The sequence below is a fragment of the Juglans regia genome, chromosome 9 (assembly GCF_001411555.2).
Source record: "Juglans regia cultivar Chandler chromosome 9, Walnut 2.0, whole genome shotgun sequence".
Classification (NCBI taxonomy): domain Eukaryota; kingdom Viridiplantae; phylum Streptophyta; class Magnoliopsida; order Fagales; family Juglandaceae; genus Juglans; species Juglans regia.
The window spans coordinates 14,496,863-14,513,320 of record NC_049909.1 but is presented as its reverse complement, the minus strand read 5'-3'; the positions used below and the strand labels follow the sequence as shown (position 1 = coordinate 14,513,320).

General features: G+C 37.0%; 1 protein-coding gene and 1 pseudogene across 5 annotated transcripts; both read left to right on the top strand.

Annotated features, from left to right (window-relative positions):
- The first annotated feature begins 4,147 nt into the window (after window positions 1-4,147).
- Window positions 4,148-10,534, top strand: LOC108994386 (protein PEROXIN-4). 5 transcript variants are annotated; one of them, XM_035693748.1, is made up of 8 exons: window positions 4,210-4,472; window positions 5,826-5,893; window positions 6,018-6,063; window positions 6,343-6,462; window positions 6,538-6,666; window positions 8,742-8,871; window positions 9,985-10,076; window positions 10,214-10,534. In XM_035693748.1, exons 3-7 carry the CDS (start codon window positions 6,058-6,060, stop codon window positions 10,071-10,073), a joined length of 474 nt encoding a protein of 157 aa, XP_035549641.1. In that variant the 5' UTR covers window positions 4,210-4,472; window positions 5,826-5,893; window positions 6,018-6,057; the 3' UTR covers window positions 10,074-10,076; window positions 10,214-10,534. The 5 variants fall into 5 exon arrangements, with proteins under 5 accessions (XP_018825116.1, XP_035549641.1, XP_018825119.1 ...); XM_018969574.2 differs by having other exon boundaries at window positions 5,816-5,893; XM_018969571.2 differs by having other exon boundaries at window positions 4,148-4,472; window positions 9,985-10,530.
- A 2,666-nt stretch (window positions 10,535-13,200) lies between these two features.
- LOC108994309 lies at window positions 13,201-14,820 on the top strand (annotated as a pseudogene).
- The last annotated feature ends 1,638 nt before the right edge of the window (window positions 14,821-16,458 follow it).

The window sequence follows — 16,458 nt, the reverse complement described above, 5'->3', positions numbered from 1 at the left end:
AAACTAAGGCCACTTTAACTGATGTGAAATGATGTTTTAAAGGTAAAAAATGAGCATATTTTGATACCCTGTCAACCACAGAATCCATAGATATATTAGTCCAAACTGCTTGAGGAACTTTCAATGGTTGAAGCAACCCAGCTGAATGAACATTTTCAACTTTATTTCTCTAACAAACTTCACATTCCCTAATGAATTTCTTTATCTCAATTTTCATACCAGGCCAATAGAAGTCAGATCTTGCTCTCTGCAGTGACTTATGAAAGCCTGAGTGACCTGCAGCAGGGCTTGCAAGAATAAAATGCAATATCCTGACCTTTAAGTCAGCACAGTCAGGAATATACAACCTACCCTTCTTGAACAAAACTCCTACTTTAATAGAAAATGATGAGTTTGTTGTAGGATTTTGCTGTAAAATCATAAATTGTTGCTGCACCACTTGATCTTTAGCATATGCCCTTGTAATCTCTTCTAACCAAGTAGGATTTGGAATAGATATGGCTAGCACAGAATGAACATTCTCATCCTGATCTTTTTTGGACAAAGTATCTGCCACTTTGTTTTCCACTCCCTTTTTGTATTCCACAGAAAATTCATAGCCAAGCAACTTAGAAAGCCACTTCTATTGAGCAGGTGTTCCAACTTTCTGGTCCAACAAATACTTCAAGCTATGATGATCAGTTCTGATAATGAATGAACCACCTAACAAATAAGGCCTCCATTTCTTGACCGCCAAGACTAAAGCCAAAAATTCATTTTTATAGTTGGATAACTGCAGATTCTTGCCCTTCAAAGCTTGGCTTAAGAAAGCCAAAGGTCTTTGCTCCTACATCTATACAGCCCTTACACCACTAACACATGCATCACATTCAATTACAAATACTTTAGAAAAATCAGGCAAAGATAAAACAAGAGGTTGTGTTACAGCTTGCTTCAATTCTTTAAAGGCTTTAGTTGCTTCCTTAGACCATTTAAAAGCTTCATTCTTCAACAAAGCTATTAATGGAGCAGCTATGATGCCATAATCTCGAATAAACTTTCTATAGTAGCCAGTCAACTCCAAAAACCCTCTCAATGCTTTAACAGATTTAGGAATTGGTCATTTAATCATTGACTCTATTTTTTTTCTGATCTGCCTTGACCCATTCCTTAGAAATGAGGTACCCTAAGTACTCAATCTCAAGACAAGCAAAGTGACACTTAGATATCTTTGCATACAATTGATGGTCTTGTAATGTATTCAGGACAATGGCTAAATGCTTCAAATGGGACTGCAAATCTCTACTATAGACCAGTATATCATCAAAGAAAACAATGACAAATTTTCTTAAAAATGGTCTAAATATATCATTCATAAGACCTTGGAATGTGGAAGGTGCATTAGTGAGTCCAAAGGGCATAATGACTCTCATGTGTTCGAAATGTCTTTGTCATCCTCCCTCATGCGAATCAGATGGTAGCCTGACCTTAGATCAAGCTTGGAAAAAACAGCTGCCCAAAAAGTTCATCAAGCAATTCATCCACCATTGATATAAGGTATTTATCTTTGATTGTAGCCTCATTAAGTACCCTATAGTCTATGCACATTTGCTAAGAACCATCCCCTTTTCTTACCAAGAGGACAGGTGAAGAAAATGGTGACTGACTTGGCCTAATACACCAAACTGTAGCAACTCTTTGACTATTTTTTCAATTTCAGTCTTTTGGTAATATGGATATCTATATGACCTCACACTCACTAGTGTGGAATCTTTTTTCAAAAGTATTTGATGATCATGAGACCTCTGTGGAGGTAAGCCTCTTGGTTCATAAAAAACTATCTGAAATCTGTCTAACAGATTCAAGATATCCTGAGGTACATCATGCAACACCTCTTGAGACTGAACTGCAGTTATTTGCAAAAATAATCCCTTGCTCTCCATGGAAGAGAGTTTGGCAACCTCAACATCATCAACAAGGTTGCTAGAAGTAGAAATTAATGCCTTTGAATATGTCAAAACTCCTTTGTAAGTAAACTGCATACTCAACTTGCCAAAATCCCAAAGGATAGGGCCTAATGACAGCAACCATTGTACTCCCAACACTATAATCACAACCACCCAAATTCAAAGTAAGCAAATCAGATACAAAGGTTGTACCTTGTATATGTAGGGTCACATTAATACATTTCCCATCACTAGGCACCATATCACCATTTGCAACTCTAACCTGCATAGGGTCAGATTTTTGTATTTCCAGCCCACATTTACTTGCCACTGCAGTATCCACAAAATTATGGGTACTGCTAGTGTCTATCAAGATAGTCACCCTTCTCTTCTTGATATGGCCAAGAACTCTCATAGTTTTTGGATTTGGTGTTCCCACCAAAGCTTGAACTGAAATTGAAGCAGCACCAGCAACTTCCTTCATTTGCTGACTATCATCTTCTTGTGACTACTCAGCCTCTTCATCTGATTCCCATGACTCCATTTGAGATAAATCCATACCTTCTAAAACATACACTTTTGGTTTTGCACTTTTATGGCCTTGATAATATTTCTCATCACAGATAACAAAGGCCCTTCTTCCTTTTATCTTGCATTTGAGTTTCTGAGATTCTTTGGAAGGGCATTTTAGAAACAACCTGCCCTCGAGGAGGTGTTCCCAAAATGGAAGGAGCTTGCATTGATCTCTGGACACTAACCCCCGAATCATAAGGGGTAGTCTTCCACACCTTTCTTGTGCTCCAAATAATTTGTTCTTGAATCTTGGCCAATCCAAATACATCATTCAAGTTCTTGGGATTAAACATTTTCACAATGAATCTCAACTCATCTTTCAAGCCACTTATAAAGCAACTTAAGCTTATTCTTCTCAGAAATTCCTTTGAGCCTATTAGAAATAAAATCAAATTCTGTCTTATAGGCCGTACTGTACTCACTTGCTTCAACCTTGTAAGAGCCTCCATTGGATCATCATAAACAGATAATCCAAACCTCACTTGCAATGCTTGAGTAAATTCATCCCAAGAACGAAATAGACTTGCTTTAGTAGAATTCTGAAACCAAACCAAAGCTTCCTCCTCCATGTAAAAAGAAGCAAAAAAAATTCTTTGTCCTAGTGGTACTTAATGGTACAAAAAGTATTGGTTAGCCTTATACACCCATGCCACAGGATTTCCACCAAAAAACCTTGGAAACTCTACTTTGATGTTTTTAAAAATTCATCTATCAACTTGTTTACCGCAAGGTACTTCTTCACTATCTTCATGCATTTTTTCATGTGCCATCGATCCATTTACAGATATTCTTGAGATCTGCTGTATAACTTCTGCAAATCTTTTATCTTGATTCTCCCTGTCGATTCTTGTAGTTTCCTGTTGCTATACCAGAACAAGAATTGTATCTTCAAGCTGCTTCTGATGTTGATCTTGTTGCTATTTAAGATTATTCAAGGAATCCACCACTTGTGCATAGGATCGAGCTCCCTCAGCCATGACTACTGATATCAATTGTAATGAGCCTCTTCACTGAATATGAGTTACCAAGAAATAGAGAGAGAAGACCCAAGAAGTAGAGAGAGAGAGAGAGATTTCCAGAAGAAATAATGTAGAGAGAGAGAAGAGTAGGAGAATATGAGGGAAAGTTTGTTGAATTATTTCACATGCCTTTACTTCATTTGCTTCTGTTTTTATAGTTGACAATTAATGGAACGACACCGTTTCGTGCCTTGTTTACAGACTACACTAATGCAATGACACCGTTCAACTACTCTTCATTAAACCAAAACGACAAACAATAATACATATTCACCATGACCAGACGTATTGACACCCTCTTAACTAACAAAACTAACTTTCCATTCTTATTTTTGCTACTGTCTGTGATACTTCCCATAAGCCTTCAACAACTATTGGCTACTGCTGCACATAATTTTTCAGTGTTGCTCAGCCTCTGGACCCTTACACAAACCAAGAGATTCCCGGAAACCAAACTTCTTCTTCGTGCCTCGTCGTTCTCTTCCTTTCAGGCTTTTTTGTTTTTTTTCAATTCTTTTGTCTTATTATTTTTTAAGGCCACGGGAATAGGAGTGTGCAAGGTGTCCCTCAAATGACTGCCTATAGCAGAATCTAAAATAGATGGTCTCTTAAACATCCAGCCCGTGAGTCACGATCACTTATTCCAGGCCCAGCCCAGCCCGTATCATATCTACTCCTCCTGAAAACATCTCGAACTGCACTTTCCCCAAACTGAGTTCAACGCCCCAACACCCCCCCGTCTCTTCCACGCTGCGCCGCACCATTTCCCTTCTCTTCGGTAGTGTAACAAAGTCTGAGTTTTAGACAGATCTGGGTCGCAGCACCATTCCTTCATTGCAGCAGCTTGTGTTTTGTCGGAGTAGCACCAGTCTGTCGCAGCAGCACCAGTCGAAGCCCTCTGCTTTTAGGGGGCCGCCGTCCTTCAACCACATCCTCCCTGAGTTTCGAATCAAAGGTAAGTATGTGACTATTTGTTTTATTGTGTTTTGATTTCGAAATGGTTTGTGAGCATTTTATTGTGGATTGAGAGTTTAGGGTTTGTTATTAGGGATTTTCGATTTTAGGGGTTGTAAACTTCTTTAGGGACTTTCGAATTTGTACCTGCATATTGAATCCAATAATGGTCTTGTGATTTTGGGGTTTTAATTCACTTATCAAAAAATTTTTTGGGGTTTTAATCAATAACCCATTCGGGCCTCAAACAGAGCAGGAAGCTATAAAACTTATAAAAAGGCGATACCTCAAGCTGTGCATTTAGCTTACATGCATCAGCTTCTGAGTTCTTGGACTTCAATAAACCCGACATATATTGCTTATTCAGATATTTTGGGGTATTTGTTTTTGGTTAGCAAGACTGGGATTTTCTTTTTGTATTTTGTTATTAAAACAATTGAATATGGGATTCCCTATCTTTCATTGGAACTGTCTGTGTTCTGCCATGGGAGAGCCAACTTCTAAATTTTTATCTAACTGGAAATGGATGGATTATTTGTATGTGTGTTCTGGTAGATTATTTGTCTAACTATCTTAACTGGAAATGGAATGATTTTTATCTCTGTGTTCTGGAAATTTTATTTGTTCACAGTAGGTGCTCAATTTTTATATTTGTTCTCAGTTGTTGCAGATTATTTATGGTAGATCTGTTACTTACAAAAAAAAAAAAAATTGAGGCAGATCTGTTTGCAGTAACTCTTTGCATTGGTGATGAAAATTCCGGACTTCTAAAAGTTAGTATTGTGGTAGATCTGTTTGAATTGTGGAATGTTGTTGTGAATTGTTGTGGAATTTTTGGTGATGGGCTGATTTTGTGCTGCTGTGAATTGTAGAATTGTGGAATTGTGGAATTTTGTTGATGTGGAATTGGTATTTTGTACAAGTGTGCTGCTGTACACTTATGTTTCCCTAGGTTTAGTTTTCAGGACTTTATCTGTATTTTTGTTCCAATTAAGAGCTTCTAGCATGAATGGTTGTACATAAGAACATTCTGATGTATACTCCAAGTTTCTGAATTTCTTCTCTTTCTCCAAGTCTCTGATGCATATTCCAAGTCTCCTATTGTAGACATTAATATTTCCCTGTAGCTCTTAATTTAGAAAAAATAATTAATAGCAAAAATATTTTAGAAAAAATATTTTATTATTCTTTTGGCTAATAGATGGATAATCCAATGTGGGAATAGATTTTGAGTGGAATAGCCAAATGAAAAATCATGTGATATTATGCAAATTATGACTTTGCATTTGCATAATTCATTGCCAATGCTCTTATTACAACCATGCCCTCTAACATCAATGATAGACTCCTTCAGGCTTATCTATTACCGAATTAGAGTCTGTCACTGTAGCTGCCTTCCTCTATTCGTCTTCGGCTTTCAGGGTACAATTCTTGTGCATAACTCGACTACCTGTCACATTTTACCAAGTAGCAAGAACTCCTTCCTTTGTTTAGAAATTTCCATCTCATTCATTTTTCTTATGTTTCGTCACTGGTTTACTGTTAGGTTTTCACTATTGACAAATTTGATCGGCAGTAGAAGCAAAATGCAGGTTAGCCATAACTATTATTGTTTTTAAGTAGGTATGTGTAACCGTTTTGTTTTCGATAGACAGGCGTTGATATCGGATCAGGGTCCTAAACAAGTGTTGCTTGTTATTCCTTTTGTCTTTATGCATCAATTCTTGTAATTATATGATACATTTCTTACCATATAGGTTCATGTCGCTGCATTCTACACGAACACATATGGCCTCCATCATCTAGCCTTGAAGATGTTGGAGATTTAGGTCTAGAGTAGCATATCAATTGTACATGTTTGTTGTATGCAGGCATCTAGGGCAAGGCTTTTCAAGGAGTACAAAGAGGTGCAGCGGGAAAAAATTGCTGATCCAGATATTCAATTAGTTTGTGATGATTCCAACATATTCAAATGGACTGCTCTTATCAAGGTATGCTCAGTTGTTGATGAAGAAAACATGGTGAATTAGGTGGTTGTTGTTGCTTGATTTATTTGACTTATTCAGGGCCCGTCAGAGACTCCCTATGAGGGTGGCATCTTCCAGCTTGCTTTTGCTGTTCCTGAGCAGTATCCTTTGCAACCTCCTCAAGTGAGGTTCTTAACAAAAATTTTTCATCCAAACGTTCATTTTAAGGTACGGATCTTCTGTATGATATATACTTTTTACAATTTCTATCAGTACCTACATAGACACTAGCATCACATATACTATGTTTTTTATGGTTCCTTTCCACCATCAAAGCAGTGATGATCACGGGAATGACAAAAGGTAGAGTGGATCATGGAACAATGATAAAATAGGGTTTTAAGGTTGTGTGCGTGGTTAGCTGGCAGAAATGGGGCTTAGGGGTTTTCAAGAAAATGCTGAAGCACTTGTGAGGTGCTGAGCAAAGATGTCTTGTTTGCTCTGAAATTATGTTGAATTACTGGAAATTTGGAGGGAAATTTGAAGCACAATGTCAACAAATTTTCAAATTACTGAATTTTGAATTCTGCCAGATTTAGGACTTTTTTTATATGTAGATGTAATTTTCTTATATCTCATAAAGAGGTGGCATCTACGTACACAGAGCATACAATAGATACATTTAAACATTAGAAGAAAAAGAAGAAGAAAATTCCGGTAATTTGAAAATTCTTGTCAAAAAAAAAAGAAAAAGAAGTAAACTCTGATATCGAAGATTAGCATCACATTTTTTGTATATATAAGAAATGTAATGTAATAAAAAGCCAGAGGGGCACAATTATAGTACATAGGAAGTATACTAAAGAACTCCTGTTCGAAATAAAAAATAAAAACAACAATTCAAAAAAATCTGAAAAGCTAGAAAAAAGCGAAGTATCACGAGCCTCTGCCCTTGTGTAGAGGGAGTCGAGGACAATCTTTGTCAGCTCTACCATGGAAGCTTCCTTATCCTTAAAGATCTGTGCATTCTGCTCTCTCCAAATCCACCACATGAAGTAGAAAGGAGCCAACCTCCATACTTGCAAAATATTATCATGCCCTTTTTGTCCTCTGCAGTTCACCAACAACACTTTCACCTTTCTAGTTATAACCCAATCAACACCAAACCCCTTGGATAACAAGCACCATAAATCTCTTGGTACTTCACAATGAAGAAGAAGATGATCAATGGCCTCCCGATTCTCCTTACACATACATGCCAATTCACCACAGTTTCTAGTCTCTTGCTACTTCACAATGAAGAAGAAGATGATCAATAGCCTCCTGATTCTCCTTAAACATACATGCCAATTCACCGCAATGACGTTTCTCTTGAAGTTGTCCAATGTGACAATGTCAAATCTTTCGCAATGCCACCGTCCACACACAAAAGGCCACTCTCAAAAGGGCATTCACTCTCCTAATCTAAGGAAATGTGGAACCAGCAGGTGATGTTAAAACCTTAGTAATACTTCACATCAAACTTGTCTCTTCTATGAGATTCAGCATATACCATCCACACCTCCTTGTTTTATGTAGAAGTTGTATATGACCACAAATATCACAAATATAATCTGACCACTCGAAGAAAACGGGTCTTGATAAAAGAAACTTTGATCTCGTTCATTGATTTTTAACAATCTTCAAAGCACCAATCATTTCATTCTCTTCGTAGGCGCCACTTAGGCAAGAAGGAATCAATTTCCATATAACTTCACAATGATGGCTGCCAAACTATCCTCTCTAGTATGCTATAAGATCCACCACACTTATTGGAATTACATAAGCCACTCAAAGTAGACTTGAGTGTGATGTGTGATTCCACAAAGCATGTGCCACTTATTGAAGTTAGGATTTCAATGTTGAATGAATGAATTTGGTGATTAGCAAATGTGGGATGTGGAATATTGCTGGAGTGATATGAGGATAATCCCTGTCTAATAGTTGAAAAAACATCAGTTAAGGTCGGCAAGTTATCTTCAGTTGATAGTGAAGGAAGAGTTTAGAGCTCACTAGATCTTTGTTGAGCTCACTAGAGCGTATATAGAATCACAATTGGCCTACTAAATGGTGAAGTTGGGTGAGGCTACCTTCCATTGAGCCAAAGGTGTTACCACTTAATAAATGAATTGAGAATTTAAGGAATTGAGCCTGCATCGTTTGCTTGGAAGGCTAGGGGTTATGGTCAACGCTAATGCTCAATTCAATGCTGCTACGCTATTAATTGAGCATTTTTTATGGTATATAATACGTTTGTTCTGCAGACGGGAGAGATTTGCCTTGATATTTTGAAGAATGCATGGAGCCCCGCTTGGACACTCCAATCTGTTTGTAGGGCTATTATTGCTTTGATGGCCCACCCAGAACCTGATAGCCCATTAAATTGTGATTCAGGTAATCTTCTATAATTTTATGCATTATTATTACAATTTTTTTGGTTTTTTTTTTTTTTGGGGGGGGGGGGGGTGGTGTTTAACAAAGTTGATTTTACTACTAATTAGTAATTAGAAGAAAGGTGAGCTTGAGAGTATGAACATGAACTTGCGATGCTCACTAATATGGTAATTTTTTTCCTTGGACTTCTATCAAATCTCAAAATACTCGTCAGGGGACTGAGAGAGGGTTGTGTTTCTGGTTCTTATGAAGGGCATGGTTAAATTTTATTAGCAGTACTTGCCTGCTTCCTGCTTTGAATTTGATTGTTTGGATTTGGAAGTCCTATTGAACTCCTACCCAATATATTCCAGAATAGCAAATCCCCTTTTAGAGCCCAGTCCAACTGTTATTCATCATTCCCTGAAAAATTATGAATGTTGAAACGTGATTGAGTTATGCATGATTGGAGGGTGTTTTTATATGCAATTTGTATGTGAAGTAATAATACTAGATACATTAGTCTTTTATGTGTGATGTAATTAGTTTCCATTTTGTTTATTTTTGCTGAGAAAAACACCACCTCAACAAATTCCAGTGACCAAGGCCGCCTTCATTAAAAGGCAGTTCCCCTCAGCCCCTTTCTCCGGGGACCAAAATAAGAATTAGGTGGTGGTGAGGTTGTGTCGAAGTCTTGTGGAGGTGTGTGAGTTACTGACCAATAATAAGTAAATAAATAAATAAGTTAAAACACCTATCACTGTATGCTTGTTTCAGATAGATAAAAATTAAGAAGAAGATACAATTTATGCTTGTCTCATTAGAATGTCAAGACTTCAGGTAGATAGAGATGGGGATATGATTGATTTTCCTGTATTGTTTATTTTAAATGAGAGTGCTTTATATTCCAAACAAAAATTCTTATAAAAAAAAAAACTAGAGAAACAATGTACGAACTTTTCTTGCCAACTAACATAAAAGGTTATACTTGTTACACCACATCATTTGCACTGTTCCATTCCATGTTAATGCGTGAATTATTAAATAATGGCTGCCTTAGAGAAGTGGTTTATTGGTTTGAGGTATCACTCATTTATCGTGCTGATTTTAATTCGATCACTTTGGTTTGGCCAGGTAACCTTTTGCGTTCCGGCGATATTAGAGGGTACCAATCCATGGCAAGGATGTATACTAGGCTTGCAGCCATGCCCAAGAAAGGCTGAATTGTATGTGTGCTGTCTCCTCTAGATCTTGTGTCTGCACTCATAATAATGTTGTCAAATGTTTGTTGGTGTTGTGCAAAGATGTGCAATAACATAATATAGAGAACATCAACTTTTTTTTTTTTCTGTCATTTACTTAGAACATGGAGCGTGCTAAATTACAATAGTCCGTGTTGTCGTAACGAAGAGAAATCTTGATTTCCTTCGTCAGTTCGTCTGGACGATAGTATGAATTGTTTAATGCAAGTAGTCGTTGTGAGGACATGCTGATCATTTGTGCACGAGACAACAGTGATGGACGTCAAAGAGGAAAGTCTCTGCAAGTAATCGCGAAACACATTTATTCGTTGTAGGCTATTATGAGATTATGCTTTCTCTATTTAAGACTGTTTTTGGATGTTGAGCTGAGTTCAGTTGAGTTCAGTTCTTTATGAATAATAGTGAGTTGAGTAGTGAAGAGGTTATGTGATGTCCATCTAAACTGAATTTAAAGTGTATTTGAATGTTAAGATGAGTTTAATACATTTTATGTGAAGTTGAAAAATATTACAAGTCTCACGTATAAATATGTGTTTGTTGAAAAAGGTTGTAAGTTTCATGTGTAAGGAGGATTTGAGTTAAGATGAGTTTAGTATTTTGAGAGTTGAGTGTTTGGATGTTAGACTTAGTTTAAAATTAAACTGAGTTTAACTAAGTCTTACAACCAAATGCAGCCGTCTTCCTCGTAGGCTCATTTGGATTTGGTTAGACTCAATTTCTATTGGAATGAGATCTAGTAGATGCATTTCGTGGATCAAGTAAACTAGACCCCAAGTCAATCCTAAAAGCGTTGCTCAAGTTAAAAAACAGTTTACTTTCTTATCTAATTTATGGCTAAAAGGGTTGATATTCATCACTACATACAATAGAATCCATTACTAGGGTCATCGCTATGGTTTAAGTGCTGCACACGGTTTAAGTGTTGTTTTTAATCATTTTTAGCTACACGGTTGATATTTTTTAGACATAGAATGAACTTTTTTAGCATTTATTATATTATTATCAACTTTGTTAGCATCCATAAAAAATGCGATTTGGGAAGGGCATCACATTTTGCATTTGAGATTCGCACAACTCAGTTGAACTCTGAATGTTGTCTACCCTCACCTAAGGTCACCGTAATTGTAAGAATGATTTCTAACTTCCTCCTCCAGTTGATTTGTTGTTCTTCCGTGTAATTGAAAAATGTGAAATGTGATTTGTAACTTCCTTTGTGAAATGTGTATGATTTGTTTTTCATTTCAATTTTATTGTTTTCATTTCAATGATTTCAGTTTTTAAGCTATTAAATTTGAGAATTGAGGGATTTAATTTTTGTAAAAATCAAGTTTTTTGTTCCAGGTGATGTTCGCTTGAGTGATGCTCGAGTATGGCTCGAGCAAATGTCACATAGATTTTTCGCTCAAGCCTTCTCTCAAGTGTGGCTTGAGCGATATCACACAGATTGTTTGATCGAGCTTTCACTCGAGTGTGGCTTGAGCAAACATCACATATATGTGAGCTCGAGTCTTCGCTTGAGTTTGGCTCAAGCTAACATCACACAGATTGTTCGCTCGAGTCTTCACTCGAGTGTAGCTCGAGCAAACGTTCATTTTTTTTATTTATTTATTTTTTTGTGTTTTACAGACTGCCAACAGTATAAGATACACAAAGAGCTGGTAACAACTGATCAGACGGAGCTGAGTTACGAGACTTCTATGACCACTGTTGGTGCATAGATTAAGAAACAATCAATCCCTCAATACATTGAGAAGATGTTGATGGATATTCTTACGGAGCTGATCAACTGTGATAAAAGGCATCTCATTAGTGATGATCATCTCTGTAAGAACATCCATCAACATCTTCTCACTATATTGATGGATTGATAACTTCTTAATCTGTGTGCCATCACTGGCCGTAGAAGTCTCGTAACTTAGTTTCGTCTGATGAGTTACTACTAGCCCTTTGTGTATTTTATATCGTTGGCAGCCCGTAAGATATGCTATAAATACTGACATGCCTTGCTTCTTCAAATGACAACTGTATAATTGCCCACAGTAGTAGCATCGAGCCTGCAGGTTCTCACGATCACAGGAACTTTGGTGAGATGTTCTCATATCCACAACCTTTTTTACTAGGTTGTGTTGGTAGATCGACCTCAACATTCATCAATTCATTCTCCTCATTAAGCATATCAATGTCTTTTAGATCTATTGGGACTCGATTACTTACATAGGCTGTAGCTGCTCTAGATGGGGATTTAGGACCTTAAGTACTAGCTGGTGACGCCAACGACTATTGAGTCATGCTCTTGTGAAGAATCGTAGTGAAAATGAGATGGTGTAGCATTCATAATTTGAGTAAATAATCTGAAACAATTAATATACAATCGTCATTTTAAATGTTATAATAATTATCTATAAATTGGAAATACATTGAAAATGAAAAAAACATGTGTCTAGTCGTGTTTGCTGTTTTAAAAATAAATAAAACAAAAAAAAAAAAATGAACGTCCGCTCAAGCCACACTCAAGCGAAGGCTCGATCGAACAATCTGTGTGATATCACTTGATCCACACTCGGGCGAACAATCTGTGTGACGTTCGTAACGTCACTTAGAACAAGAAACCCAATTTTTACAAACCCTAAATCCCTCATTTTTTAAATTTAACAGCCTAAAAATCGAAATCATTGAAATAAAATAACAAAGAAGTTGAAATGAGCAAAAAATCATACATATTCCACAAAGGGAATTACAAATCACATTTCACATTTTACAATTACATGTAGGAACAACAAATCTATTGGAGGAGGAAGTTACAAATCATTTTGACAATTACTTCGATGAAGGCAGAGTCGCATACGACAACCTCAGGTGACGGCAGACGATGTTTGGAGCTCAATTGAGTTGTGCAAAAGTGAGTGGGGAAGAAAGGGATCCTGCGTTTTGGTCCCCTTTCCTTCACAATGCGCTTACTTACCTCATCAAGACAGAAAGTCAGCAAGGCAAGCGAAACGACGTCGTTCCTCTTAAAGTGGATTGATGTCTTTTTTATGTGTATCTTTTTTTAAAAAAAGTCGGAGAATAGAGCCCATGCAGGCTTTGATTCCGACTCCGAACGACTATTGGAGTCGAAGTTCCCTCCTACTCCGATGTTGATGACATACCTAGGATTGTTAGCAATGCATTTTACTTGGCCACATCGGGCCAGTCGGGTCCAGCAATAGTTGGTGGTTCTGGATTGGAACCAACCTATTAGGTTGGTGTCCAAGTCTAAGAAACCGGTGCTATATGTTGGTGGTGGGTGTTTGAATGCAAGTGAGGAGTTGAGGCATTTTGTCGAGTTGACTGGGATCCTGGTGGCAAGTACTTTAATAGGTCTCGGGACATTCCCATTGTCAAATCAGTTGTCGCTTAAGATGCTAGGGATGCATGGCACTGTGTATGCTAATTATTTCGAGGATAAGTCTAACTTGTTGCTTGCTTTTAGGGTTAGGTTCAATGACCGTGTGACAGGGAAGCTCAAGGCATTTGCAAGCTGAGCTAAGATTGTTCATATTGATATTGATCTGGCAAAGATTGGGAAGAATAAGTAGCCCCATGTGTCCCTATGCACTGATGTGAGGTTGGCATTGGAGGGGATGAATCGGATGTTGCACTCAAGCTTTATTTTTTGGCTTGGAGGGAGGAGTTAAAAGAGCAGAAAGTGAAATATCCATTGAGTTTTAAGACCTTTGGAGAAGCTATTCCTCCTCAATATGAAATTTCGATGCTTGATAAATTGACCTATGGGAATGCAATTATAAGAACTGGTGTTGGGCAGCATCAAATGTGGGTTGCTAAGTTTGATAACTATAAGAAGCCTCACCATTGGTTGATTTAAGGGGGATTAAGGGCAATGGGTTTTGGGTTGTTTGCTGCCATTGGAGCTGCGATTGCGCAACCCAATGCTATTTTGGTAGATATTGATGGTGATAGAAGCTTTATTATGAATATCCAAGAGTTGGCAACCATATAGGTGGAGAATCTTCTTAATGTTGCTGAATAATCAGCATCTGGATATGGTGGTGCAATGGGAGGATTGGTTCTACAAGGCTAACAAGGCTCACACTTATCTTGGAGACCCATCCTCAGAATTTGAGATTTTTCCAAACATGTTGAGGTTTGCAGAAGCTTGTGATATACCTGCTGCCTGCGTCACAAAGAAGGGAGATCTAAGAGCAGCAATTTAGAAGATGTTGGACCCTACTTACTGGATGTAATTGTACCACATCAAGAAGATGTGCTTCCTATGATCCCAAGTGGTGGGGCCTTCAAAGATGTGATCGTTGAGGGTAATGGCATATCTACATACTAATTTCCCAGGCATTATATTTGACCTTTTATGCTTTGTATGTATGTTTTGAGTTAGCTTAGGTTTAGAGGATTTTACTTCGTGAGTTAGGAGCTGATAGCTATGTTGTCGTTTGCTTGGACTAAATGTATTAGTTAAACTTGTGCTTTTGTTGCTATGTTAGAGTGTAATATTGATGCCTATATCCAATGAATCTAAACTAGATTTGTTGATCTTTTAATGCCATGTGATAGTGCAATATCCTTAACTCTATCGGTGCTTGATGATCTGAATACACCACGAATTCTTGATGTAATAAATAATGTTGCCATCGGTTTTGAAATCGAGCCTTTCCAAATTGGAGCATAGATAGATGGGTAGAGGTAAAATGATTTCCACTTTTCACATAATACGTTATATAAAGGACACATCTAAACTCGGATCGTCCTTTCTGGTTAGTTTGTATGTATGCAGTCCACATTTTTGTTGATGTAAATCCTAAATATGGGGATGAGAACGAACTCTTAGGCTGTGTTTGAGTGTTGAGTTGATCACAAATGATTTGAGTTGATATGTGAATAGTAGTATTTTGTGAATCCCATTGAAATGTGTTTGAATAGATGACAGAGGTTGAGATATGTGTTTGAATGTATAAAATAAGTTGAGATATGTTTAACTTTTCAAACTATATATTCTTTAGTTATATGTGTCATAAGTATGATATTCCTGTTTTTTCTATTAACAAAGACCATGTAACTTTTGCGCAAGTTCACTCGATTGCAAGTATCTCGTGTACTTTCCCTTTTATTACCTTGTAATCCATCCGATCCGCAACTGCATTAACTTCGTTGAAAAATGTTTGATCCTTTTGTTGTAGAGTAATGCTATATATTACTTTTTCATCTCACATCACATTATGGGAATGTGGGATTGCCACCAACCATCAAATTAACTTTAATTTGTTAAAATAACAAGTTTCAAGGGTTGATGAATATTATCATATCAACGTAATAGGATAGAAGTGGGATGAAATTGTTGTGTATAACACTCCTCTTCATTGGAAATGGGTTGACTTCTAGCCGAAGTTGGCGGCATAAATAGTTGCATATTGGAGGTCATTGGTAATGATCGAATGCGGTCAAAGACTCGAAGGCAAGCATTATAGTTCCTGGGGTCTATGTATATAGATTTTCCTTGTGGTTACACTTTGTTTCATGAGTTGCATGACTAGTTTGAAAGCATATTGTTTGGCTTGTCGAGCCTGTTTTATTCTTGTGTCGATCCAATTTGATGACCTAACCTGGCCCGATAAGGATTCGTTACGTTTTTTTGCTAGAGTTTTGATGAGCTTGGGCTAAGCCGAAACAAACATGGATAAGAATTTTTTTTTTTTACCTGATTTGTGCCTCGAAAAATGCCATATAGAAAGTTCGCTTGAGCAAAACTCAGGCAAAGAGTTCGCTTGAGGCTTACTAAAACGAATAATCCAAAAGTTGTGCAATTTGTGTTTTTTCCATACAACTCTATAAATATGCACTTAATGAACAATATGGTTGGTCTTGAACAATGTATTTCACCCCGCAGTGTATTTTGTCATTCTTCAAGATAAAAAAATCTTATGCAACTCAGTAGACATAGATACGTTGCCAAACCACGTATATTTTTATGTCGTGGGATTGATTTTCTTGTTTTACTTTATTTTTTTGCATTGTTTATTAACGACAAATATAACATATATTGTTTTTCCAAAGAAAGTTTCTCACGATAACTTGATTATTAGAAAATTTCTATGTGTATTCTGAAAAGAATGCATTGTCAAGACTACACAACACAATACTGATTGTGAATTTTCTAAAATTCTAGTTCTTAGTTTGTTCGTGTAAAGTTTGTAAAATGGGCCGCGTGTTTATCAGTACTCTTTGCAATTTCCCTTGCCAAAAAAAGTTTTCTTTATGCATAAATGAGTTTAGGTTGGAAGAGGCGTAATTTGTATAATAAGGTATTCTCAAGTATTTTCAAATATTTTTTTTA

Coding starts and splice junctions, on each gene's coding strand:
- LOC108994386 (XM_035693748.1), top strand. Junction 6,463..6,537: donor AATGGACTGCTCTTATCAAG/GTATGCTCAGTT, acceptor TGACTTATTCAG/GGCCCGTCAGAGACTCCCTA. Junction 8,872..9,984: donor CCCATTAAATTGTGATTCAG/GTAATCTTCTAT, acceptor TGGTTTGGCCAG/GTAACCTTTTGCGTTCCGGC.